Genomic DNA, 27,331 nt, shown 5'->3' on the forward strand with positions numbered 1-27,331 from the left:
TGCCAGGTGACCACACACACACACACACACACACACACACACACACACACACACACACACACTGGGCCTTTAACCTAGGCCTTGCCAGCCTGCAGAATCCCTTGAAGTTTGCCTGGGACAGTGCGGGCACTGTCTCACTTGTTTGCAGGCAGAAATGGTACCTTTGAGTGTGTCGAGTTGGAAGGACCTTGGCAATGAAGTTCAGAAGGGGGAAAGAAGGTCCCCAAGGCTCTACATGGAAAAGATGCAGCTACCAACAGCATCCGTGGCCCAGGCAGGCCATGTATCAGACTCAGTTCTGACACCCTTAGCCAAGGAACTTATTTCTCTATACTTAACTCCCATGCAGCTTACCAACCTCTCCACCAGAGTGAGTTCTGGGTTCAAATCATAGATACTCACAATGTGCTCACAGGCAATGGCTTTCAGTGCTTTCAGGTGCAAAGTCTAACTAATTAAACAGCTGACGGTGGGATTGATACAAATTCACACTTATTATCACACAGTAGATAAGCTGTGATCTTCTTGTTAGTTTCTGGGCTCTGAGCTGTGGTACCCCAAGATTTCCCTGCAGCCTACTAGGGATACTATTGTAAAATTCATTTTTATCATTAAAAAAAATTATCTTTATTTTATGCCTGTGGGTCTTTTGCCAGAATGGATGTCTGTGCACCCTGTGTGTGCAGTATCCACAGAGGTCAGAAGAGGGCATGAGATCATCTGGAACTGCAGTAACAGATGGTTGTGAGCTGCCATGTGGGTGCTGGGAACTGAACCCAGGTCCTCTGGAAGAGCAGCCAGTGCTCTTAACCACTGAGCCATTTCTCCAGTCCTTCATGTTTGTGTTTTAAAGCAAGTACTCACTGGGAAGAATAAGAGAGTCAGGAGGGAGTGGACAGAGACGCTGTTACAAGAGCACACAGACACTTTGGGGGAGGACACTGGAGCTAGGTTCAGGCTTTTCACACAGGAAGTGCCCATCTGGGTCTGTGGTGGGCAGTAAGCCAGCCAACACCATTTCCATACCTCAGTTTCATCATTTGTGAAATGGAATTAAAACTCCTTAGGGATAGGTATATGTATTTTTCTAAATTTACCTTTCAAGTTTTCAGATAAGACATTTGAGAGGATTCTGGGGTGTGATGGATGGAGACTAGGGAGGTGGCTCAGTGGTTAAAGTGTGAAGAGTGGGGTTTGGATTCTCCAAGCCCACAGAAAAGCTCACAACTGTGGAGGTCACCTTAATCACAGAATTTGGGAGGCAGAGACTGCAAAACATCAGGGCAAGTGGCTAGCTAAACTACCTGGAAATAATAGACTCAAGTTCATGGGAGCCTTAGTAAGCAAGGGAGAGGGCAGTTGAGGAAGACAGCCATCAGTGTCTTTGGGCTTTCACATGCATGCGCACACAAACACACATGCACATGTAAATGTATACACATGTACATCTATACATGCATGTAAAAGAAAACTAGTAACAAAAGTATACTGTAGCAACCATCCATCTACTAACACACAGATTCTACACTTTAAAAGTATTTGTTTTATGCGTGTATGTGTGTGTGGGTTGCTTACATATTGGCCAAAAAAAGTTTCAGACCTCTTAGAGCTGGGGATTCAAGCATTTGTGAGGTACTTAATGTGGGTGGTGGGAACTGAGCTCTGGTCTGATGATACAGCAGTAAGTGCTCTAAACCACTGAGCCACCTCTCCAGCCCTGAGAGATTCTAGACTTTTCCTGCACTTAACTATTGTGGTACTCATTCACTTATGCCACCGCCAATGTGCATCTCTCTCCAGCTATCTTTGAAGAGAGCTATTTGAAGCTGTAGAGAATGTATGTTAAGGCCTGGTGGCCTTGAGTGTTACTGTAGTTAACAGAGACCGTGGTGGTCATTCAAATGCTCGTGTCCCGTAGACATGATTCGGAGCGCACGTCTGTCCCCTTGTGTGGTGTTCCTGTCCGACATGATGCTCAGAGATGCTGAAGGAGGTTAGGCAGAAAGGTGACTGCTACTGGGATTTCCAGCTGGATGGTAGAAATGTTTCCCATCATTTAAGTAGTCCCTTCAGTGAAGAGAAGGCAAGCACTTTGATCTGCATGTTTCCTTTTTTCCACTTGGAATAAACAGAACAGTAGCTACCCATGAACTTGAGTCTGCTGTCTAACCCGGGGAAGTACCAACTGGAATCGCAAGGGCACACCAAAGGAATATTATTATACCCTTCATAAAGCAGAGAAAGGCGAGTGGCTTGTCGCACACGTGCAAGAAGCTGTATTCTTTCTGACTTTAGTTTCATGCAGCCGCACACTCTGTGCTAACACCAGATCTTCCCTCTTCCTCCAGCCCCTCCCAGGACAAAAGAGTTTTATAGACTCCTCGCTCGCTCAGGAGAGGTTAGAAAGGGCCTCTCCAGGCACAGGGGGATTGCTCTGAGGGCTGTTTCCTGGAAAAGCACAGGCAGCAAAGGCTGTGCCTGTACTTGTGCTGTGAGACAGCAGGGGGGGTTGACTGTGTGTATGTGATACCCACGCTGGCTCTGTGCTCCAAAGACCTAACATTACAGCGTTCCTTCTTCAAGGGCTCCAGAGTTCCTTGTGCCATCAAATTAGGTTTGAAAACTTCAATAAAAGAAGTCCCGAAGGAAACTGTCAATTAATGCATTTACACCGTAGCATTATACTTGGGCAAAACATCTTCAAACACTAATGCTGTTTGCCAACCATTGAAGAAGTGAGCAAGCTGCCTGGTTTCCATAGATACCTGAAGTAATGGCCTCTCTCCTCTCGTTAAAAGCAAGTTGTTCAGTTTCTTTCTTTTCTTTTCTTTTTTTTCTTTCTGCTTAGTCTTTCTTAACTTTCCTACTCCATCCCCATTTATAAAAATAAAAGATAACTAATTTGAAACCTGGCATGTCATTTGTCTAAGGCGGATAGCTTGATTTATAAACTCAGGGGATTTCATTTCTGCTCATTTCATTATTCCATGACTTCCTCCAAGAGTGTTAGTAATTCCAGGAACCAGATTAGAGAATTTTCAGTTGATCAAAGTATTTCCCCAGTCCATTCAAAACGTATATATATACACATACTCAGAAGGAACTCTTAATGCTCTGTTGAAGAGGAACTGAGTTTTGATAATGTGTGGAACAGAGGTTGACAGACTGTTGCCTGGAGGCTAAATCTGGCCCACTAGTTGATTGTATAAATAAAGTTTTATTGGGATACAGCCATGGTCATTCCTGTGCATATTACTCATGACTCCTTTTGCAAAAATTTTTGCAAGAGAAACTTCAGGGCCCACAGAGCCTAAGTGATTTCTCTGTCACTTTTGATAGTGAGTTCATAGATTTTATGTATACAAGGGAAAAAGAATCAGAGTTTTGGTTGAATTTTATCATTTTGTCCTTTTAGACAAGTACCCAGTCTTGACTCTGGTTCTACATACTTGAAATGAGTAAAAGAGGACACTCTTCTAGGGTATTAAGATTGTGCTTGGTATCTAAGAAGTAAACAAGAAGAATTATTTTCACTAGATTGGGGGGGATACAAATAAAGATAATCAAAGAAGCCTACCTATGGCTCTAGAAAAATGTATGAAAATGCATTCCAAAGAACTCAGCTATCATTTGGGGATATGTTCTCAGCAGTTCCTTTCTGTAAGATGAGAAGCCCTACTAGGACTCCATTCATGGTGGAGAAAGCAAACAAAAGACACCACACCAGTCTAGGAAGAAAGCTTTAATTTCTATTCAGCTTGAAAGAGTTTGAGAGAGTTCCCCTGCCCTTTTAACAAACCAGTTCAAGTACATGCCTTCAAATTATAAAAGTACCTGAAATCGCCTAGAATATCAACATGCATAGTGTGTTAGTATTTACATATATTTACATAAGGAAGCAAGAGGAAGATCTACAGTTATTTACAGTCTATGTAGAAGAGAAAGGCAGCCTAATTGTATTTCCTAAAATACAGTAGCTGAGTAGTTAGCACATGCATATTTAGATAATATTTGCATGATAGAATGCAATTTTTAAAATTTTTTTGTTTGTTTTGTTTCTAGTGTATTTGCATGAAGTGCTTGTAAAGGCTCACTAACACCCAGGCAGAATTATTTACCCTGGCAATTAAAGCAACAGCACACGTGATCATTTCCCACTAACTAGCAACAAGCTGCTGGTGAATGAACTAGCTATTGTTTCTCATTAGCTCCTGGACCACTGAGAAGAGATCTCTCTGTGTAAAGGCGGTGCCTGAGTGATCGCCATTAATTATGGAAGTAATAAGAAATGAGATGCTCGCCACAGTATGTTAGGAATGAAATATTATCAAGGCTGACATCTTCAAGCCAGAGAAACGATCTGTTCCAAGGAGTTTTCAAAGAAAACACACACAGCTGAGTGACCATGTGCCCTATTGGACATGGCAGGGCTGGCTGAATTATGGTGAGATGTGCCTTCTTAATTCATGCTTGGACAATGGATTAAGAGTTCATCTCTTACCTTGATGTGGTCATATTAGAGACCCTGTGTTCCCATCTCCCACCCCACCCAGTATTTTTATTTCTCTTTGTAGGATTTACCAGCCACATAGGTATATAGATACTCAGGCCTTAAAAATCTAAACAGCTCATTTGAGGTGTGTCCTGAAATCCTGCCTGCTCTCCATAGTCAGGTTTATTTTGTTTTAATTTTACCTTGAAGAGATAAAAAGACAGGCAAACTGACCGAAGGTTGGTTTTCTATGCAGGAACTGTGTGTTTCACTTATACTAGGAAGACATCTTTTTACCATATATTAGAACCAAACCCATTAATTCTGCCTGGCAATCATTTTAAAGGTTTATTTCAATATACATGGTTAATACATAGGCATACATGTATATACAGTTTTTATATATGGCTATAACCAAGGTTAAAGAAGTAAAATATTAGATGTTTCAAATTAACAACAGCTTAATATCTTCTTTTATCTCTTATGAACACTCAGTGGTCATTCAGCTCTGGCATTGAGGTGGCCCAGTTGGAAAATGACATTGGTAGGCCCAATTATGCTATAAGTAAGATGCTATTTCGGTGGCAGATTTCTATGGCTCTTCTGTTGGACCATATCAAAGTAACTCATGAAAGAATGGATCCACCAGATCAAATTTCCATCCCACAAGACAAATCTCCATCTGCAAAATAACTGCAGGCTGGGCTGAGTTGAGTAATGTACATAGTCCAGGCAACTCAACAGGAAATGCCCTGGGATGTCTTTCATGTATATGTAGGACCTAATCCACAGGTCCTTCCCTTCTGTCTAATGAGAATTGCTCAAGAGAAATGTGGCCAGGCAGACCTGGAATGTGGAGTAAGTGTGCTTCAAGACAATCAAACAGATTACAATGGAGCCATGCCTTTTCCCTCTTCTCACTAGGAGTACCCTCCACCTCCCTTCCCACCAAATAGTATCTAGCATCTCATAAGGTATACTAACAGATCTCAAAAGGTGAAATGACCCTAAATATCATATTGCTGGTCCTTTAATATCACACATAATTCTGTCATGGAACCCATGAGCTGTCTATTGCAAAAATCACCAGGCATGAGGAAAATAGAAAAAGAACTTTATTTACTTTAAGAGAAATTTTAGAACAATCCTTGATGTGCACACAGAGCTTACAGAGATTGTTCTGCTCCCTAACCCTCCTGACTTGCTAAAGTAAAATCTTTGCCTGACCTTTCCTTCTCAACCAAACATGCCTTTGGACATCTTGGAATGGTTGGGATTAGCTATCGTCTTTCTTAGACTTAAGGTTTCAGGAATGGCAGCTATATTTTTCTGTTTTAAAAGAATTCCATCCAGCTTTCCATCTAGAAGCCAGGGTTTCTGTAAAAAGTAAAAAAGGCAACATTGCTAGAGTCTTTCACGTTTACTCCACCTTGGTCTTCCAACCAGCGCCTCAAAACTCCTCAGGGACCTTTCCAGAAAACAGTGTCTTTTCTCAGAGACTTCCATTTGGTGGTGTCTTACTTGGGTTCCTTCAATGCAAGAGGAAATGTCCCAGGTCATCTCAGAGACCCTATCTGAAGTATGCCCCCATTTGATAGCTCAATGTCATTCTTTCTCCTCCTTCATGTCATTCAAGAGGAGCTTTGCAATTTGGGTGTTAACCATGCTTGGCCTAATGGTACTTAATGTGATGGGTTGGCATATTTCACTGTCTGCCTATCCCTCAGACACTGCGATCAAGCCTGTACTCTATAGATACGTCCCCACACCTGAGAAGATACTCTTTACCTTTGTGGGCAAATCACCAGAAAAAGAACCTGAGCTCTTCAACAGCTGTGGGTCTGTATTTAGCAAAGGGATTTGTGGTAACAAGTAAGTCCTGGAACACACTGTCAAAGCCACTGTGACGGTGGAGCACATTCCTGTCTGCAAGGTGAAGGGGTTGTGTGTACTCTATATGGCTTTTCTTTTTCTCACACTGGTAGAAAAATAAATATAAACAAATACCCAGTCTCCAGAGATGCTTCTTCTTTTTTTTTCCCCTGCAATGAAGGCTTTTTGCAACGAAGGCTTAAGAACAACCTGTGTGTTAGCAGAACTCCCAAGGGCTATGAAGAAGTTTATATCTCAGTGTCTAAACAAAATATTTGCATGTATCCAAGCCTGTACTGTTCAAGGCCTTTGTAGGAATCAATTGTTAGGAATTTGTAGGAGTTAATATGCTAGGGATTTATTGGGGGTTGCAAGGAAGGAGGTGGGTTGTTTTGCTTTGTAAGTCTAATGGAGCGTGTCTGCGCCTGCACCTACAGGAGGCCACACTTGTATGGGAGTTTACAAAACAGGGGTAGCTCTGGAAATAAATGAAAGTGCTGTACCTTTCTGGCTGTGTACATGCAAGCTTCTGTATGAGAGTGTTGTTGGGAGATGGCAGGATAGAGAGGACATGCAGACAGCCATTTTTCCACTGGTTTTGATGGTCATGCTTTGAAAACATCTATCATCAAAGGGTATGTTCCTTAGCTTGGCAGATCTGGTGCCTGAAGGTGGTATTTTGAGTCAGGTAACTTTTTTTTAAAAATGAAAGGTCATTTGCTATTGAATCAATGGATAGGGTGCTGAGTCTTCGTTTTTTTTGTTAATCCAAATGGATATAATTTCAATTTAGTTCACTGACTAAATCAACAGTGGAAAAATCTCCTTTGAACATTTCTCAGGTGAACATATGACGGCTTGTATATTTAATTGAGGCCAAATCATTCTGTAAGTAGGCATGACCTGGGAACAAAGACAAAATAGCACAAGGGAGCTTAAGTCAAATTGGAGCTACCTGGAAGGAAATGGGCAACGTAACCATATCCCTGTCCCATGTTTGGGAGGAAGGTTTCCTTCACTAACTCATGGATTCTGAATCAGTTAACCTGTCACTGTCCCTGTGACTGTGGACAAGTGGCATTTGATCTCTGAATATAAGTGGATCTATAAAAATGGAGATGCTAGTTGTCCCTGGCTTGTGGAACAGCCTCCAGATTAGAAGGTGACGATCATGAAGCTACCTGCAGGCACCGAGCAAACGCTAGTCATCACTAAATGCTAGTCATCATAGACACTGGGGCAGTCACTATTGGCTGGAACTCACTGGAGAGCAGAGCTGTTGGTTTTCTTCTGCTGCCTCCTTCTGCTGTGGTGGAACTGGCATGCTTATTGATAAGCACTGACCCAGCACTGAGTAATTCACTTGTGTGGGTAGCAGTGGAGACTGTCTCATTGGGGGAGAGGTTCATAAGCCTCGTTCCTGCACTAACCACTTTGTTTTGGAATAGATGGAATAGTATGGACTTTGAAGTCAATTTCTCCACTGACAATATTGTTCTTGGATGGTACATAGGGACACAGCATCCCTTGGAACAGCTTGTTTTTGCCTCGTGAACCAGAGAGTGAAAGTTTAATTGTTTGTGGGAACAGCTATATCCCAAGCAACAAGACATTTGGAGATAAACTCCAGAATGCAATGTTGCCTATTTCTGATAGAAGTTCTTATAAACTCGCTTGCAGGAGTGTTACTATTACTAGGAGAGAGGAAGGTCTGTACCATGGCTTTGTGACTGATCTTTCCACTCAGAGAGGTCTATCCACGGGGCCACTGTTTTCACATTTGCAAAGTATATTCTCTACTTACGAGACCACAGGTAAGTAGCAGTGAAAGCTTTGGGGGTCTGAAGATGCACCTGTCTTTCCTCTTTGCCTAACACTCTTGCTGTGGTGCATTACTTTCAATCCATCTCTGCAGTCACTGCCCACCTCTCAAGAGCTGCTTTCTTTCCCTGCCCTTGAGGCTCCAGGCCTAATCTAGCTTGCATGCTGTGTTCTCATTCCTGAATCTATTTTTTGCATAAATTGATTAATTCAGCATTTGCTGTGAAATATCCTGGTGTGGATAGGTCTGTTATAAAGCAATCTTCCAACATCTACTGCTCTTTCAAGTCTTTGAATGTAGATATGCCATGATAATGTGTGTGTATTTTGAAATGCATTGTTACATCTACTTTAATACCAAAATTTATTCTTCCTTTTAAATAAGCATGCATATTAAAGTAGAGTCACCTGAAAGCTAAATTAATTGTGTAACATGTGTTTTTATCAGAACGTGAGTTTTCTATCACAGTACTAAGTAATGCATCACAGATACCAATATGTGGTTTTGTTTTGATTTTTAAGCCATGTGTTGTTCATCAGAAAGCTCTCTACCTCTTTCTTCAAAGGACTCAATATCTATTTGTAACCTGTGCTGACAGCTACAAATTGATGGCCAGCGGTTACCAAATAAATGTTGACGGAAGTCAGCTCCTTAACGTTTTCATTCCGACAAAGGATTTTGGAAGGATGGCTGCTTTACATCTCAGGGTCTCAGCTACCAACAGCAGCTCATCTGCATCCCAGATTTCTGAGGTGGAAGATGGGATGGCAAACTTGAAAAAATGATTTCCTCACGAAAATGATGAACTTGTATTAGCAAGATGTTCTCAGCTTAATCTACAAGCAAGAACGCTGGGCAGTTTTACATACATAGTAACACTTATGGCTCAGTCAAACTCTGGCCACTCACAAATGTTTGACTAGAGCTCGGATGGCACAGGGGCATGATTAAAAATTCTACTGGGCTTCCCAGAAATTCTCAGTCCTGGGTCATTAATATGTTAGCTCAGTGCCATCAGTATGGGTTGGAGATACTACTTCCCCAGTTTCTTTGATGAGTGACTTATGAGCAACCTGACAAATTACTCTGAAGGAAACAAACAAACAAAAAAATCTGGAAAAAACCCACAGCTCCAGCCAATACTCATATGGCAATGAGTTATTATTTTATCACCATGGACCAGCAAAGCAATGCTGACAAATGGCAAGTCATACCTTCAAATATTACACCAGTGTTGTTAACATTATTTCCTTTCTATGTCTCTTTCATCTTCTCTGAATTATGTACTGATACCCCCAAAAGTGGCATGAAAGTCATTTGATGGTGATTAAAGTGCTCAAAAAAAAACCCCTCAAAACCAAACCTTTCTTATCAGTTTAAAAATGTTTCATCTTCTGTCAGTGGCACAAGCTTGTTTACTAATGAGATCTCACTAATGTGATTCTGTCTCAGGCTGATGATACACAGACTGAAAAGCTGATGAGCCCAAAGTGGGAACTTGTTTTTTAAACTGTCGCCACATCTAATGGTATAAAGATATCACTCAAAGGTTGCCATTGGATCAGCTGAAAAGAAAATTCTGCAAAAAGCCCATGAGGTAATGGGCATGGGACTAACAAGATATTGTCAGCACTTAATTGTCTGTCCTGAAAAGAAGATAAAGCAAGAGTCAGTGGCAGCATTCCCGACTCAGGCAGGGAGGCTCTGCTGAAAGGACACCGTCAGTCTTTGGGGTTGTAAAGGTAGCCTTCGTACCCTGTTCTGTGTGCTTTTGTCAAGCTGGGGGCACTGGCAGTAGAATTGTTGTTGTAAACTACCCTAGGACCAATGGCAAGGGATTGAAGTGAGCATGTGTGGAAGACTGGGCTTTCAAAACTGTGTCTTTCAACACAGTCACCAAATGGACACTTCTGTGAAACCAGACAAACTGTGATCACTTACAGATTCCAGTGATGGCAAATACACCTCCACCTGCTCCCCCAGTTGGCTTGATTCTGGATTGGGGTGACTTCAGAATTTATTCACAGAAGTACCATTTCACCCAGGCAAGCACACAGACCGCATCGCGTTAGAAGGACACAGAAGTGATATGCTACATTAGGTTTGGAAGAGCTCTGATTATCACTTTCCCGAATGGCCTCCCTTGGTCTTATCTCAGGATTGGCAAAGTGATAAAAGGCCAGTCTGTTGTGAGATTAGAACCACTGTCTGATATGGGAATCATCTAGGCTGGGGGAAGAGGAGGAGAAAGGAAGGATTTGGAGGTGAGTTGACTGGATTCTCTCAGCCACCACTTAGAAGTCTATGGCAAGTCACCTGATCATTCTTGGCTGGATTTGTCACCTATAAAATAAAATGAAAATCCAAGAGAGATGGCCTAAAGTTTATTCCAAGCTCCATCTCCACCTGGACTCTGCAGAGAGCAGAGGACAAGATGCTGTTTGGCTTGAGTTAGCCCAGTGGTCTTCCTTGGGTTCTACTTAGGATTAGAGGCACTTTGGCTGTCCTTGTCCTCCTTACAGGATGCAGAAGAATCCCATAACACTCTGGCAGGTATTTACATAAACATGCCTAGTGCTCAGCTATAGGTGATGAGCAATAACAGCTCAGTAAAAGGAGATCAGTTGAGAAAGAAATCACTGAAACCAAAGTATTCACTGTGTGTGTGTGTGGGGGGGCATGTTGAGGGACTTAAGGAAGTCACTAACCATTTGCTATTCAGTTGCTCCAATCACAAGTCAGATGTTTAAATCCTGGACTGGTGGGATCTGGCCAGTGGGCTCAAGCAGTTTGTATTATCAAACATCAAGTCTATGTCACACTTCTTCATACCTCTCCCACAGTCAGGCCACTTGGCTGCATTTGACCAATGCATATGTGACCACAGAGCCTGACACAGACATCGGCACCCAGTAAAGCCCAAAGGGGCTTTGTGGAACTTGGCTGACATTATAATCTTTGGGATCCTGGTTCTCAGAGTGACTCTAGCTCTAATGATTCTAGTCATTTATGGGGATGTTCTTCCACGGACACTCTGATCTAACAATTTAAACCCTGTTGGGGCAGAAAAAAAAAAAAAAAAAGATGGTTAAGTTTGGGTAGAGACAGAAAGCCATCTCACCTTCCAAGCAAACATCCCTAATGTTTTCCTGAAAGTGACATCTGTGGTTAGCTTCCAGTCCTTGTCTGTAACCCCCACTCCCCATCAGCTGATAACGAGTTGATGCATCAAGAGCTGTCCTCTGCATAAATGATCACAGGACGGCAGATAAACTGGACTGGTTTTAAATTAGAGCCCTGCTCACCATGCCTCCCTTCACACAGAAACCTATTATTTTTAATTATGGCTTGCAAAGCAAAGTGAGCTCTTGCCCTCTTTATAGCGTCTCCGGCAATATTCTGTCAGTTGAGATGACATGGTGCCCCATCAGTGAGCACGCCCCTAGCTGCAGCCCCAACTGTTACTCCAGAGGAGACCAGAAATGATCAGTGGTGTTCATGGAGACTTGCATTTTGAAACAGGCTGTAAGGAAACATGCCTCCCACCTTAGGCCATTTCTTGTTGTAAATCAGAACAGATATGACATTTAGAAAAGTGTTTTCAGGGTGAATAAACAAATCAATGTAGGGATTGTATGACTCTGTGTGTGTGTGTGTGTGTGTGTGTGTGTGTGTGTGTGTGTGTGTGTGTTAAACATCTCAACTGTGTTGTAAACCCATCCTACTCCCAAGAGCACCCTGGGCAAACAATACAGGAACAATCTGGCACCAGCCTCACTTGAGTCATCCATTTGATGGGCCATAATCAAGAGTAATTGGTTTCTTTTGGACAGGAGGGTCTAGAAAGTTCTTGGTGTGGAATTATATTGCACATTAAGAAGTCAGAGGTTTGGATGCATCTGTTCTTGCATGTTGGGAAGGACAGTATCTTTTTCTTTGTGCTGAAATGGCATCTGGCATGTTATATTGAAATGTGTCTTTATTTCCCAAGCTTTTTCCTCTATGAGGTGTGAAAAGTCACACCAGCTTTACAAGCAGAGTTTATGGACTTGTTTTTCCAAGGCTATCATACATCATACTTTGCAGTCCTGTGTTTAGAGTTGAGCCCTTTGCCACACTGATGTCCAAGTGGCGAAGGGTTCACTGATCTCCTGATAGCCAGAGTGGCATTGTCTTAGCATTCAGTTTTTAAAAACAAGTGTTTCTTTTCTTTTCTTCTCTGTTTTTCAGCAACAGGGAGCTGCTACCACTGTCTACTGTGCAGTCGCCCCTGAGCTGGAAGGCCTCGGAGGGATGTATTTCAACAACTGCTGCCGTTGCCTGCCATCGGAAGAGGCTCAGAATGAAGAGACAGCCCGGGCTCTGTGGGAACTCAGCGAGCGGCTCATCCAGGACCGACTTCGCAGTCCGTCCAGCTAATTAGAACCCCATAATTGTGGGCAAACCCCCACCCATGCTCTGACCCTCATCACTGCCAGCCCCATCATCCTGGGGTGCCCCTTACCCTCCAGTGCAGAGCCATGAGAGTAAAAGAAATAATAACAGCTGTAATCAATGGGGAAAGGTCAGGTGTCACTGGGAAGCAGAGACTTTCAAGGGACAACATTCCTTTTCTAGGTCACGGTTAGTCATGAGTCTGCTTGCTTTTCTGGTGGTGGCCTGTTTGAAACTGGAAGCATGGTTAACATGTAGGTTTCTTTGCTCATTGCAGAAGCACGAGGGAATCTCTATTACCTTTGGAATAACTTAATGTCCCCTTGACCCACCCAAATACCACCGTGGCCACCACTGCCACCACTGCCACCACTGCCACCTGAGGCTGGCTTTTTCCTATTGAGGGATGAAAAAGCACATGTTCACCTCTCCATGCTGAGTTCAGTCCTGGAGGCCAATGTTTCATACTTCCCTACCATGTCTGACCAGGCTTGGCAACTTTGAGAGAAACTCAGAACCTTGTCCCAACAGAGCCGATGTGATGGTGCCATCAGAGAAGAGCAGAGCCGGTGTGCAGAGCTGGTGGATCCCAAGAGTATCACTCACTGTCTTCCCTGCCAAAGCTATGCAGGCAATTCTTTAGAGAGCATAACAAATACATTTTGCCAATCATTCCCTAGATACACAGACAACGGGCAAGGAAGGAAGCAAGGTGTCCTTAAGATGCATGAGACATTCTTGAGGTGGGAAATAGGAGGTAGTTCCCATCATTCTTCACTCACAGTTCCGAGAACAAGCCCCTTAGGGAGTGTCATGGCCTCTCAGTCCTCCCGAATGAGTGTTTAGCTTCAGCTTCCCTTGGTCCCTCCCATCCTATGCTTAATAAAAGAACATGCTGGACTATGATTGCCTGGAGTGTGTATCGTTTGTTTGGATGTTCATCTCAGTCAGTTTTGTTCTGTTTTGTTTTTGTTTGTTTTCTTTTCTTTTTTCTTTCTTTTTTTCTTTTTTTTTTTTTTTTAGAAAAGGAATCTAGAGGAAAAATAAAGCGCTTCCCATAGACGCCAGGAAAACACCATTCTTGATTCTTCTCTGAGTTTGGGTTTAGTTTTTGTGCTTTGTGGGCCGAGTTGTCTCATGGGATAAGCATGCCAGCATCGTATTTTCTGTGAGAGAAAGAAAGAGAAGAAACATGACTGTTGGGTAATTTTTACCTTCATTGCATTAATTCCTGCTACTTACAGATGGTTATCTCTGTCTTCAAGGGACGGTTCCCGGAATCCTCAGTTACTCAAGAGAACTCACTCTCTTCACTTACACCATGGTCTCCCGGCAAGGGGACATGGAGGTGACTTTTAAGCTAGTTAATGTGCTCCTGTAGCCTATGAACCATGCCTTTTATACTTCATTGACCCGTATGAGAATCCTGAATGGTGCATTCTGAAACCCAAAGTTTGTGGTAACCAAGATGAAGGAGAGGCCTCTGTGACATGAAGAAGGTAAGGATGGGGATGTACATAAGTCACTGTCCCTCCTCCTGGGATGGCAGCTTCAAGCTAGCCAACGACACAGATTTCTGGGCCTCTGCCTCTGGGTGGGTCAAGTCAAATACCATTGCTTTTCAGCTACTCACAGTCTGGCTGCAGCCTCCCATGCCAGCTAAGGCAACCCAAAGAAAAAGGAACTCCACACTTAACTCACAGAAGTACAAAAAATAGGGGGCTGCTGTTGGGCCTTCGCCCTCCATGGCTGGATCACCAGCCATGGGGCCCTTGTTCCGGCCCCTCAGCACCAAGGATGAGGAGCAGCAGACCACCAAAATCGAGTCATTGTGCATGAACTGTTACTGGAATGGCATAAGCCTTCTGCTCACCAAGATCTCCTTCTTTAGAGAAATAATCGGGAGTTCCTTTTCCTGTGAGCACTGTGGCTGGAACAACATGGAGATCCAGTCAGCAGGCAGGATCCAGGACCAGGGAGTGCGCTACACTTTGACCATCAGGGGCCAAGAGGACATGAACAGAGAAGTGGTGAAGACGGACTCTGCCACCACAAGGATCCCGGGGCTGGATTTTGAAAGTCCAGCTTTCAGCCAGAAAGGAGCTCTGACCACCGTTGAAGGATTGATCAGCCTGGCAATCTCTGGCCTAGAACAGGACCAGCCCACACGATGGGTAATGGAACATGCCGTAGCCAAAAAGGATTGATGTGTTCATTGGCAAACTGAAGGACCTAAAGCAAGTGGCTTCCCCATTCACTCTGATCATTGATGATCCCTTGGGAAACAGCTTTGTAGAAAACCCACATGATCCCCAGAAAGATGATGCCTTGGTGATCACACACTACAGCCAGACGCCACAACAGGCTGAGATGCTGAGTCTCCAAGCAGAAGCACGAGAAGAGAAGTCGGAAGAGGAAAACCTCAGAAATGAAGTGCTCCAGTTCAACACCAACTGCCCAGAGTGCAACGCCCCAGCTCAGACCAACATGAAGCTAGTCCAAATCCCCCACTTTAAAGAGGTTATCATCATGGCCAACAACTGTGAGAAAAGTGGGCATCGGACTAATGAGGTGAAGTCTGGAGGAGCAGGGGAGCCTTTGGGTACCAAGATCACACTCCACATCACAGATCCCTCAGATATGACCAGAGACCTCCTCAAGTCTGAGATGTGTAGTGAGGAAATCCCGGAGCTGGAGTTTGAACTGGGAATGGCTGTCCTTGGGGGCAAGTCCACCACTCTCAAGGGGCTTCTCAAAGATATCCAAGAATTGGTAACCAAGAACCCATTCACACTGGGTGACAGCTCGAACCCTAACCAGTTGGAGAAACTGCAGGAGTTTAGCCAAAAGTTGGAACAGATCATCGAGGGCAAGATGAAGGCCCACTTTATAATGAACAATCCAGCAGGAAACAGCTACCTGCAGAATGTGTACGCCCCTGAAGATGATCCAGAGATGAAGGTGGAGAGGTATAAGTGTACCTTTGACCATAATGAGGAGCTTGAGCTCAATGACATAAAGACAGAGGGCTATGAGGAAGCCTGGCCCCACAGCAGTAGCAGTGCACAGCTCACAGGCCAGCCTCAGTGTCACCAGCACCACAGGCTGACTTATGACTGTTGGAATATGAAGAGCGTCCAAGCCCTTGCCCATGGTGAGGAGGACATCGCTTGAGCCAGAGATCTAAGCGCATGAGATGAGCAGCTGACAATGCAGCTCCAAGCCTGCTGTGCTCCTTGACCTTCTTTTGGAGGTTTGAAGTTGGTCTGAGAAGAACCCCAGAAACACCTTGTGGTCTGCCTTCACCTTTTGCCTATCAGCTCTCTGCCCTTTGGTGCTGCACCTCTGAAGTTTGGTGCAGTGAAATACACGTTACAGCTGGCTTCCAGCTTTCCTAACTTTGAGCAGGAGAGAGCTTGTGGGGGCACTATGAAGCATAGGTGAAGGTGCTTACATTAAAGTGATGGCTTATAAACATCAAAAAAAAAAAAAAGAAGTACAAAGAATAATATGAGTCTGATTTTAAGCCATCAAATCTCAGGATTATTTGTTATACGGCAAAAGCTACCTGTCAGTTCTCATTGAGTAGTCAACATTTTCCCCCCATAGCCTGTTTCTTATTTTTTAATTTGAACCCCAGCTGCGCTGTGCACCCCATGTTCTAGCATTTTCTCCCATTCCTGTAGAATACCCTCTAGACTTGCGTCCCTCAGACATGCCAAACACACTCTCAGTTCAAGTGCATTCTATCTGTTCCTCCCTGTATGGAGATGCTTTTCTCACATAAAGGTTTGTCTCTCACTGGCTTCTGCTCTCTGCTCCAATGTCACCTGTTTCAGACAAGGTAGTGTGTCTGTCATATCATTCATGGTGTCACCCAGTGACCTTCACTTGTCCTTAATGTTCCTCCTTTTAAATACAAAATAGCACTGGAAACATTCTGCATCGCCAGCTTTCTTCCCTCATAGTATAAACTCATGATATCTGTTGAGTCAGTTAGGGGTCTGGACAAACCATACCCAGCTTTTTGTTGTTTACTCAAGGGATAAAACGAAGGCTCGGAGAGCAGCTTCTCCATAGCCCATGCCTAATGAGAGGGTCAGAGTCAGTCAGGCCTGGAAGGCAGCTAAGACTGCCTTCCAGCCTGTGTGTCTTCCACAACACACCCCTCTTCATGGGCTTACTAGAGACCAGCAGTGTATACACACTGAATTTATGCAATGAATGAATTACTCACAAAGGAAAATTGCCTTTCTACCTAAGGCTGGCATGCAGCTGTCCTGCTGAGGCCAATGCTTGGTATAAGCTTTACAAATGGCTTTCATACCTGCCACTGACCCAGCAATTCGGACTTCTGGTCTACCCAAATAATCTACCTCCCTCACTCTTTTCCAGGAATAAATAAGTCCATACCCAAACTGGGCTTAGCTGTAAGTGGACTTGATGTCCAACATTCTAATGAAACTGTGTAGAATACACCCAGCTTGAGAAGAATGACCCAACTTCCCTGTGGTCATTTTCTGCCAAGCTCCTCTCTGTCTCTGTTTCTTTAAGTCCAAAGGTGTCTGGTTTCCACTTCCATGCCTGAATAAGACCTCGTGCCACTTATCAATAGGAAAGAAACTAAAGTAATGGCTGCCCTGTGGCTTGTGGCTTTGCTCTTTTAGAATGAGGAGATGGGCAGTCTTGTTTTGAACCTCAATGAAGGAGGAGGCCTGATTGCTTTCATCAAGGTCAACACTAGGCCAGAAAGCCTCAAATTGCCAAGTTCCTGCCAGATCTCACCACCAATACTCATCACTTTTCTAAGTTTATATTGGAAAAACAAACAAACAAACCAACAAAAACCAAAAACCTAAAATAGCAATACCTATGTACCCTGTACAGTGACTCTGTGCCTCCTGACATACCCCAGTTAGTTGCTGAAATCATTTCAGAATACTAAGGTCATTAAACATGATCCTTATAAACATTGAAGAATTTGATCTGAATTGCTGAATTCGTGAAATGAGACACCAACAGCAAAGGTAACTCTTTAGAAAAAGGAAGCCTAGTAATATTGCTAAATTTAAATATAGATTATGTCGTCTTTCCATTTTACCTCTCAAGTCTTTGCTTTTGGCTCAAGCATTTGATTTTGTACCCCGCTCTAATTTCTTGCCCTGCAAAAATCTTGTTTTTCAAGTCTTTCCATGACTTTAATAGATGCCTAATAAATTGTGCAGGCTTTCATTATAGGCCCAGGTTTCTACTAGGAGACATTCACGTAACTTCTAGTTTGCACTGTTAGAACCAATGTCTCAGCACCTCTAAATTATAGACTTTTCCTTTTAAGTATTCATTTCCCAGCCAGGCAATGGTGGTGAATACCTTTAATATCAGCACTCGGGAGACAGAGGCGGGCAGATCTCTGTCAGTTTGAAGCCAGCCAGGTCTATAGAGTGTCTTCCAGGACAGCCAAGGGTACACAAAGAAATCCTGTCTCAAAAACCAAAAGCCTAGCATCTGTTTGCAGGGAGCCCAGAAACTCTTACAGGGCTGGTATGTTTCAGTGATGGTGTGCTTACCAGAAGCGTGTGTGTGTGTGTGTGTGTGTGTGTGTGTGTGTGTGTGTGTGTGTATGTTTACAGCCCTGTCAATGCTAAGTGTGCTATTTACTGTTTCAAACTTATTTCAACATCATCTTGTCACAAGATATGTCTACTTATGCATAATATTCCCTAGCAGCCAGCCTAAGCATCTGTCCTTCATTTTCCTGCAGGGTAGAGTTCACAGTTTTAATTAGCATGGAAATTGAGAGTGAGTGCAGAGAGAGGGGGTTTGGGTGGGAAAAGAGCAGTCTAGTCGGGGTGTCTCATCTTTACCAGTATTCAGTCAAAGAGCATCCTGTTCCTCTTCCTTTCTAATCACCAGTGCAGCATGGCAGTGACCTCATCTGAATCTGATACCCAGACCAAAATGAATACTCCAAATATCCTTGGTTCTCATTGGCTCCTGTGCTCACAACACTAGTTGGGAGTTCCCAGAGGGCCACATCTTGGTAGCTGACATACTGTCTACATTTATTAAATGTTATTTATGCCACACCAATCAGAGAGATTGTCTGTTTTCTCACTATTGTATTTATAGGGCAGTCTCCCCTGCATGTTAGAATAAGGGAGCAAAGCTACTTTGAATGGATGAGATAGGAATATGCAAATAAATAGCAACTCTCCATCACTCATTCACAGGAGAGAGGCCCCGCCTCTAACCCCAAGGAGTTACCTCACTTTATCTGAGACTCACTGAGAACTTGTCCTAAGATGTTGCAGTTGTCCAGGTCTCATTGGATGCTGGGCATCCTGGTGGAGGAAATTAGCTTTTACTGAGTTCCATTTCCTAAGTGTTTATGAGTACATTCTGCCATTGACTTACTAGAAAAGTTGTTTTGTGTAGTTAGTTACATCTCCCACTACTGGTAGTCAATGTGATTCTTCCTCTGCATCAGTGAGGAAGCCATCAGACCCTGAGGTCATGACTTCTTGTGTGACCTTGTGCCCTGAGCCCATTTGTCTCTGACCCAGTCCCCCATAGTCACAGCATTTGAGCATTCTCTTGTCCCTCCTCCAGTACTTCTCTCGTGCTTTATTTTCTATATCTAGACATCTATAAACCTTTTAAAAAGATTTCAATAAGGCTTTACTGGAGGAGACTAGGGAGATGGTTCAGCAGGTAAGGGTGCTTGCTGCACAAACATGAGGACCTGAGTTCAAATCCCAAGCATGTAGGCAAAACAACTACAAGTAGCCGTGAATGCCTATCATCACAAGTGCTGTTGGCAACCAAGATAGAGGATTGCTAGGGCTTGCTCTGCATCAGCTCAGGTTCAAGTTCAGTGACATACTCTGTCTCAAGGAAAGACAAAGTGTGATCAATCAGAACACCCAACATTCTCTCCTGGCTAACCTGTGCACTCACAGTTCCTACACACAGGTTATAAAAAACAACTTGTCTGCATGTGTTTTCTCCTTTGAATGTGATTTATACAAATGCTTCATTTAAGAAGCCCTATCGAAAAAGCACTGATCTTAGAAATGATCTCTGAATCATTTGTCTTTTAAGCAACATGCATTGCTGCTTTGATGAGAGAACTCATCTACATGCTTAGCATTTTAGTGTGGGGGAGGGGGATCAGACAAACACTCAGGACCACTCTTGTGGCATAACGACCAGTGGAAACATTCTGATGTATTTTCTTCTGTTTTGAAAATGCATTTTCAAATTTATTTGTGTCTTGCTTCCTCCATAAATTTATATATTTGGAAATAAATAAATTTGTTTTATATTTTCCAATGCCTTTGTGATCATATATTCAGTGAATAGATAGATACACCGTAATTCATGATTGTTGTTGTTATTGGAGTTAAGATCCTCACCATAGTTTTGTTGGATTGGGTAAATACATTTATATAAGGCTTTCAGGAGAGGGGGTGTTGGTTTTCTTAAAGTAGCATGGAGGCTGCAAGTTCCAAACAATACAGAACATTTTCTGGTCCTCAGTAATTACCAACAAGAAACTTAGCAGCCAACTTAGCTGGCTTTTGCCTCTGCTGTGTGTTGAGGGAGGAGATGGGGAGGGGATGACAGGTGTTTTTCACTGTTTATTTTCCTCAGATGACCTGCTTGCCTGGCACTTAGTAGCACAAGTCTTGGGAATGGATGCTGGGAAAGTTCCTGGGTATGGAACTCTCCTTCCACCTGGAACCAAGGCAGAGAAGCCCAGGAACCCTGTATCAGCGAAATAAAAACTCCTGAATGCAGAAAACAGCAAGGCGCCAGCTGAAGTTTGGGTCAGCTGGACCGGTCGGCCTCTGCCAGGCGCTTGCTCTTCTGCTGTGTAAGAAGCCCTGGGGAGAGTCTGAAGGCTCTCCTGGCAGCACCAGGGCATGGTTGGGAGTCTGCCTGGTGTGCTGAGACAGCCCCCTCCCCCATCCCCGCCCACTTCAGACGCAGTTCTGGGGACACATCTACCTGGGCTGGCCTAGATTCAAGGGCCTATGGGCTGAAGTGTTGGGCATTTTGCTGCTTTGCATGGCAGCCTGCTGATTTCTTTCCTGGAGGAAGGCTGGACAGGTCTTCCCCAGATCAGCACCTAAAATATTCAGATGTGTCACCCTGTTTGCTGTCAAGAATTCTCTAACACAAAAGGCATCTGTGTAGACTATCATGTTCACATTCAAAACATTCAGAATAGAGACCAAAACCATTTTTTAGAGTAAAGTAGTCAATAAAAAATCACAATAATCATTACAGATAGTGCAAACCAGGGTGGATGTAATGGTTAGTCTATAAAACGCTTGGTGCACATGCAGGAAGACCCAAGTTTGAGGCCAGAATGCATCTTTTAAAAAGCCAGGCATCTACTTGTAATCTGGTGCTGGAGAAGTGAAGGGAGGTAGACAGAGTCCCTGGATCTTTCTGACCATGCAGCTGAGCCAAATCAAATTCGTAAGCCCCGGGGCAATGAGAGATCTTGTCTCAGAAAAATAAGGTAGATCGTGATTGAGGAAGTCACCAAACACTACCCTATGACCTACACATACCTGCGCACACATATAAAAAATGTACACACAAAACAACACAAAACACCTGACCCAGAAACTCAACTTCTGTGTATAAAACCTAAAAAAGGGCCGTTCTAGAGCCTGGACAGTTCATAAGTATGAGAGTGGCTATGGTGTGTGTGGGTGTGGGATGGGGGTGTGTGTAGTACGTGTGAAATCCAAATCACATTAATATCCTAATGAATCAGAGAAATTCCGTTACTGAAAACTGGCTAGATAGAGCAACAGGTGAAGGCACTCTTAACTCACCTGATGACGTCAGTCCCCTCCCCACCCAGGACCACAGGTAGAAGGAGGGAACTGCAAATTGTCCTGTGACCTCTACACATGACCTCTACACACACACACACACACACACACACACACACACAGAGAGAGAGAGAGAGAGAGAGAGAGAGAGAGAGAGAGAGAGAGAGAGAGAGCAACATTAGGAAAATAATTTAATTGTCTTCAGCCCCTCATCTGTTGAGCACAGGCCACTGTGCTCTGATCCCAATTGTAAACAGCAGCAGCAGCATCCCCCAGGCACAGATGGGAATGCGTCTCTTGAAGCAATAACAAGGATAGCAATAGTGAGAACGTGAACTCCTCTGACATGTTTGGGCTGGCAGACAAGCCTTTCGAGTACCCGATGATAATGTCAATGCCAGAAATATGACTGACTTAGTGATGCTTACAAACTGCTGGTAAAAATGTCAGTTATCAAAAAGGTTGTGGAGTACAATCCCAGTTCTGTTAGGTAAGTAGCTACCTCTGCATCTACTTTTCAAGTCTTTAAATTACTTGTGTGTGCCTGTGTGTCAGGTGGTGTGTGTGTGTGTGTGTGTGTGTGTGTGTGTGTGTGTGTGAAAGCCAGAGGCTGGTATACGGTGTCTTTGTCCATGGTCTCACCTTATTTTTTAGGACAGGGTCTTTCACTGTCTGGAGCTCACAGGTTTAGCGTTCTTAGCTGCTGGGAGCCCCAGGGATCCACCAGTCTCCACTCCACCATGCACAGCTTACTGTTGGTTACTGTGGTTCCAAACTCAGCCCCTCCGACTTCCACCGCAAGCACTCCACCCACTGAGTCATCTCCCGGCCCCTATCCATGCATCTATCCATGGAACTTGTATGCCGAGAGAAAGACGGCTGGAAGTAAACAGCAACGGAAGTAGTTCTATCTGCAGAGCAAAATGTTGGTAATGTTGTGGATTCGTTCTTGTACTGAGTTCCCACATTTTCTGCGACCAGAGGAGTATTAGCTCTCTTACTTTTCAAAAAAGCAAGAGTTGTAGGAACAGAAGAAAACGTGTCAGCAGTCAAATAACATGCCTGTGTCACTGAGTGTTACAGCCAGCCTGTGAGCTGACTGGGATGCATAACTGATTTCTAGAAAGGTCTCTGAGCTCGGGTACTGACAGAAAGGGGACAGATTTTCAAGTTCCTAGGAACTAAGTGGAAGTTTTAGTGCCACATTGTATAATGAAAAATATATCTGAAAAACAAAAGCAGGGAGGATTGTTACCATTTCCTTAGGAAAAATAACTAAGTAGTCATTTATATTTCCTTCAGAGCTTTGTATACACACATCGCCTCTGTGTAGCTTCAGCCAAATGATATTCAATGACACCTTCCTCTCTAGAGTTTGACTTTCTACGAAGGTTATATCACATACTGAATTTGTGCAACTCCTTACCTCTCTTCCTTGGTGCAATCCTATTAACCTTGAACATTTACAACCAACATCGGCAAATCTGCAGTGTATACGTATGACTAGCCCCTTCCTACACTGTGTTTTATGCTTGCCTGCTCAATTTGTGCTAAGTGGTAAGCCAGAGTCTTGAGATTTTTCTCCATCTCATCTCTACACAAGGAAAGTCTTTAAACAACATGGTTAGGAAAGTAAAAGAATAGTTGTACAAACAGCTATGCTCATCAGCAAGTCTTGGATAAGGTCATTAGTTGTAAATATTATTGGAAAGAAGGTTGAGCGGGTAAGGTGCCACTGTGCAAGCATGGGGACCTGAGTTCAGATCCTCAGCATTCACATAAAAACCCGGTGTGGTGACATATGTCTGCAGCCCCAGAACAGGAAGTGCAGAGGCAAGAGGATCCTCCTGATTCATTGAGCAGCCAGTCTAAGATGAAATGGCAAGTTCCAGGCCTACTGAACAGACCCTCTTTCAAACAGTAAGGTGGACAACAACAGAGGGGGAACCCTATATTAAATTCTGACCTTCGCATGGGAAAGCACTTAGGGGTGAACACACCTGCTCACAGACATGCTCACATACCAAATGGTATGAGAAGAAATGGTGAGCAAATAGCAGCGTTATTCTCAGAATCTGGTAACAGTGTCATTTTGGTTTTAGAACATTTCCAGAGTTGTTTAAATTCTGTTGGAGGTGAATAGGACTAAAAGCACACAGTCTACAGGAATAATATGAATAACCAAGTAACAAGATAATTGACTCTCTAACCAGCATTCTCTATGACAGCACATACCCCATACCTCTGTTGCAAGATATAGAGAAAGCAAGCTGGGGTCAAGCCAGAAACTTCTTGTGTATGCTGTTTGGAGACATAAAGCATCTATCATTTTGCCCAGCTGTGAACACTATGAACCATAAAACCAACCTACTGGGCAAGATGTGCTCACCTGTGCAGTTACGGCATGAGTGGTGTGGAGGGTAACCAACCACTCTCTAGTTTCCCTCCATGGGAAGGAACCCATGCCTGGTACTGTAAGCCTGGTCAACAACTCATGCCTGTGGAGTTCATAAAGCTAACTAAGAGACTTCCTACTGTTTAACCAAATCTCTCTTTCTATCCACAGACAAAAGCTACTCTCAGCCTTAATCAGAGAAGCCTCTTTGTGTAGTGAATGGTGGTGCCCAAGATGCCTGGAATAAATGAGAGTAGAGGGCTGATCCCTAACCAGGACATTTATACTATACCTTCTAAGTCTCGGGGAATATTACAGAAGGAAGGGGCTGGAGGTGTGTAAGAGCAGGCAGAAAGAGGGAAGAGCTGTGACTCTAGCCTTCCTCTAGATTCAGTTACAACCATGATGAGCATATTCTCAAATTAATACACTTATCAACATTGAGACAACACAAGACTTTTCCTGCCAATGGACCAGGGAAGGACTCACAAAGCTTTACACCTTATTAGTGAGCTATTGGCTACTGACTAATTTTAATAGACGAAGAACATTTCTTTTAGTTGTCTATCAGCTAAGGCCGGTAGGAGCCCAAATCATGGTCACACAGACAGCCCTAGTTAAATTTAGTGGGTCACAAACAAAACAGATGAACATGAACATGAGAAAGAGATCTTGTAGGGAGTAGAATGAGGGTAGACAGGGACAGTAGGGAGATACATGCATTGGGCACATTGTGAAATTATCAAAGAAAAATTTTAAATAATGAAAGAAGGAAGAGAAGGAAGAAGGAAGGAAGGAAGGAAGGAAGGAAGGAAGGAAGGAAGGAAGGAAGGAAGGAAGGAAGGAAGGAAGGAAGGAAGGAAGGAAAGAAAAAAAGTCAGACAACACCTGGATCAGTGAATTTTATCTTTAACAGAGATCATAGCCATGGCAGAAGTCGGATCATATTCATTTTACATTCCTACTCCAGATCAGAATCGGCTATTCTGTCCCCTGGCAACAGGTTTTAGTGTGGCCACAAAATAAGCAATAACTCAGTTGTCAGAGGACAGTCTTGTGGGTGCCCACTACTCATCTGGAAAGCAGGCATTTTGCAGGGTGTCTCTTTGATGGCCTGTTAAAGAGCTGCCTGACCCTTCATCTGCAGTGAGAGCTGTCTTTCTATTGTCTGTGGAATTTGCTCTGCATGTTGAGGGAGCTGCCAGCCCTGGCAGAGAGCAGGGGAGCTATAAAAGTGTCAGAATATTATGAACGGCCTGAAGACTGGGGCCCGTTGTTCTGCGCTGGGCAGTGAGGGGAGGGCTAATGGTGTGCAGCGTGTAGGCTGTGCAGTGCTACCTCCATCCATCTGTGGAGAGGGGAAGGAGGAGATGGCAGACCCAAGCAGGCTCCAGATGTGGGGTTGTTGATCAAACTATCCAGGGCAATGGCAGCCAGCCGAGGATCTAGGGAAAAATCTTTGGTACCCCTTGCATCCCTTTTCTCCATTTCAGAATGCAAGATGCTGGGTTTAATCTTGACAGAGCAGTGACAGGGTTCCTACCTTTGCTTTCTCTTAGGGAAAAAAAACCCTGAATTCTACAGCCTGGAATTAACAGTAGTCCATGTATTAATTTAACTTCATTTTTATAGACCCTTTGCATGCAGTATTAAGCATGCAGCCCCACCATCTAATTAAAAGAGAGCCTTATCAATTTGCAGGATAGTTGCCTACAGAAAAAAATTATTAAAAAGACTGTTTTGAATCCTCAATTCTTAAGAGATGAGCATCAATCACTCAGGGCACCTGTAAGTATTTTGCCACTGACCTTGTAACTACTTAGTAGACATACATGTGTTTGGGAAACCTGGAGGAAAGTCCTCATTTGGAGAACTAGCCTTAGTTTTTATTTAGATGATTTTCTGGAATTAAATTTCAAAGAGTTTTCCTGAAGATTGGATGCAGGAGGTGGTTAAGACAAGTGATGTGTTCTCTCCAATATTGGTTTGGCCTTGACTTCTGTCCTTGGCCTAGATAAGGTGGGCACCTCCTATGGGTATCACACAAAGAGGCAGAAGTAGCTCACAGGACACGTGACCCACAGATGGGGCTCAAAGTGTTGACTGTCCAGTGGAGGAAGCCTCAGCTGCAGGAAGTCAGTCTGGACTCTGCCTCACCTGGCTGGGTGGTCTTGAGCCAAGTGGACAAGATCATTGGCTTGAAAGAATGCTACAATCCCAAGAAGCCACAATGCACAAGGGGATAGTCACAGGTCAGTTCTGATTCTACAGCTAAGCAAGTGGGGACATATGATGATCTTTCTCATGCCCAAATGACCTGAAGATGTCCCTTCCACCACGCTCCTTTTAAAGATAGGAAACAGTCAGGTAGGAAGATGGCTTAGTCTACAAAGAGCTTGATGTGCAAATATGTTGACCCAAGTATGATTCCTCAGAACCCACATTAGAAAAAGAAAAAGAAAAAGAAAAAAAAGGTATGGTAGTATATGCCTGTAACCCTAGGATTGAGGTCATAGAAACAGCATCCAGTGAGATTTCTTGCCAGCTCATCTAGCCAAACTACAGGCTCTAGGCTCACTGAGAGTTCCTGTCACAAAAATGAAGAGAAGAGTGACTGAGAGACTTCGAACTTTGGCTTCAAAACACATGCAGACACATGTGCGTATGCATCCACACATATAGATGCACACACACAATAAAAAAATCCATAAGGTATATTATAAAGCGTACGAAAATAGTTTTCATAAACTCACTATGAAGACTATTTTCAGAACCTGGAGATTTCTTTTAGAGACAATTGTTCTAGCCCACATTTCTAAGATTATATCCCATCTTTCATGAATAACCAACCTCAGGTACTATCCCTCAGGTGCCCTGTACTCTGTTTTCTTAAAGATTTTACTTTAATTCTTAATTTATGTATATGCATGTGTGTCAGTGTAAGTATATGCCATGTATCTGGGTGTCATCAGTGTTCAGGAGAGGGTGTTGGGTCCCCTGGAGCTGGAATTGCAGGTGGTTGTGAACTGCCCTGTGTGGGTTCTGGGAATCAAATGTGTCCTCTAGAAGATCAACAAGTGCTCCTACCATTGAGCCAGCTTTCCAGGCCCCAAACTTGTTCTTTTGAGGCAGAGTTTCTCACTGGCGAGGGCTGGCTAAGTAAGGTAGGATGGCTATTCTACAAGCCCCAGGGATCCACCTATCTTTATTTCCCCAGCCCCGGGATTACAAGTGTGCAGTACCACCATGCCTGGCTCTTTTATGTGGGATTTGAAGATCAAATTCAGGTCTTCTTGTTTGCATGCTAAGCACTTTACTAGCTGAGCACTCAAATATTGATTTAAAAAATTCACTGAAAAGCAAGTTAAGATGAGGAATGCCATTTTTTTTTTCTACACATTAGTTTTGCCTCCAGTGAAAGGGGATGAAGGGAATACCTGGGCATGCTAACAGACACAACCAAG

At 43.6% G+C, this 27,331-nt stretch overlaps 3 protein-coding genes across 4 annotated transcripts in view; 2 read left to right on the plus strand and 1 right to left on the minus strand.

Annotated features, from left to right (window-relative positions):
- Positions 1 to 13,526, plus strand: part of Wwox (WW domain containing oxidoreductase) — a 934,838-nt gene extending 921,312 nt beyond the window's left edge. The window contains exon 9 of the mRNA XM_036188074.1: positions 12,417 to 13,526. Within this exon, the coding sequence (XP_036043967.1) occupies positions 12,417 to 12,605 (189 nt within the window). The 3' untranslated portion in view covers positions 12,606 to 13,526. The remainder of the gene's footprint in view (positions 1 to 12,416) is intronic.
- Positions 13,527 to 13,688: 162 nt separating this feature from the next.
- Maf (MAF bZIP transcription factor) overlaps positions 13,689 to 27,331 on the minus strand; it is a 352,610-nt gene continuing 338,967 nt past the window's right edge. The window contains exon 2 of one of the 2 annotated variants that reach the window (XM_036188077.1): positions 13,689 to 13,786. In XM_036188077.1, coding sequence (XP_036043970.1) covers positions 13,756 to 13,786 — 31 coding nt within the window. In that variant the 3' untranslated portion in view covers positions 13,689 to 13,755. The remainder of the gene's footprint in view (positions 13,787 to 27,331) is intronic. The other variant, XM_036188076.1, reaches the window with a different exon arrangement.
- LOC118583816 (zinc finger protein ZPR1-like) lies at positions 13,942 to 15,794 on the plus strand. The gene is given in 3 exon segments (XM_036187533.1): positions 13,942 to 13,968; positions 14,339 to 14,815; positions 14,817 to 15,794. Coding segments are annotated over 3 exon segments (1,482 nt in total).

This window comes from Onychomys torridus, chromosome 5 (assembly GCF_903995425.1).
Source record: "Onychomys torridus chromosome 5, mOncTor1.1, whole genome shotgun sequence".
Lineage (NCBI taxonomy): Eukaryota > Metazoa > Chordata > Mammalia > Rodentia > Cricetidae > Onychomys > Onychomys torridus.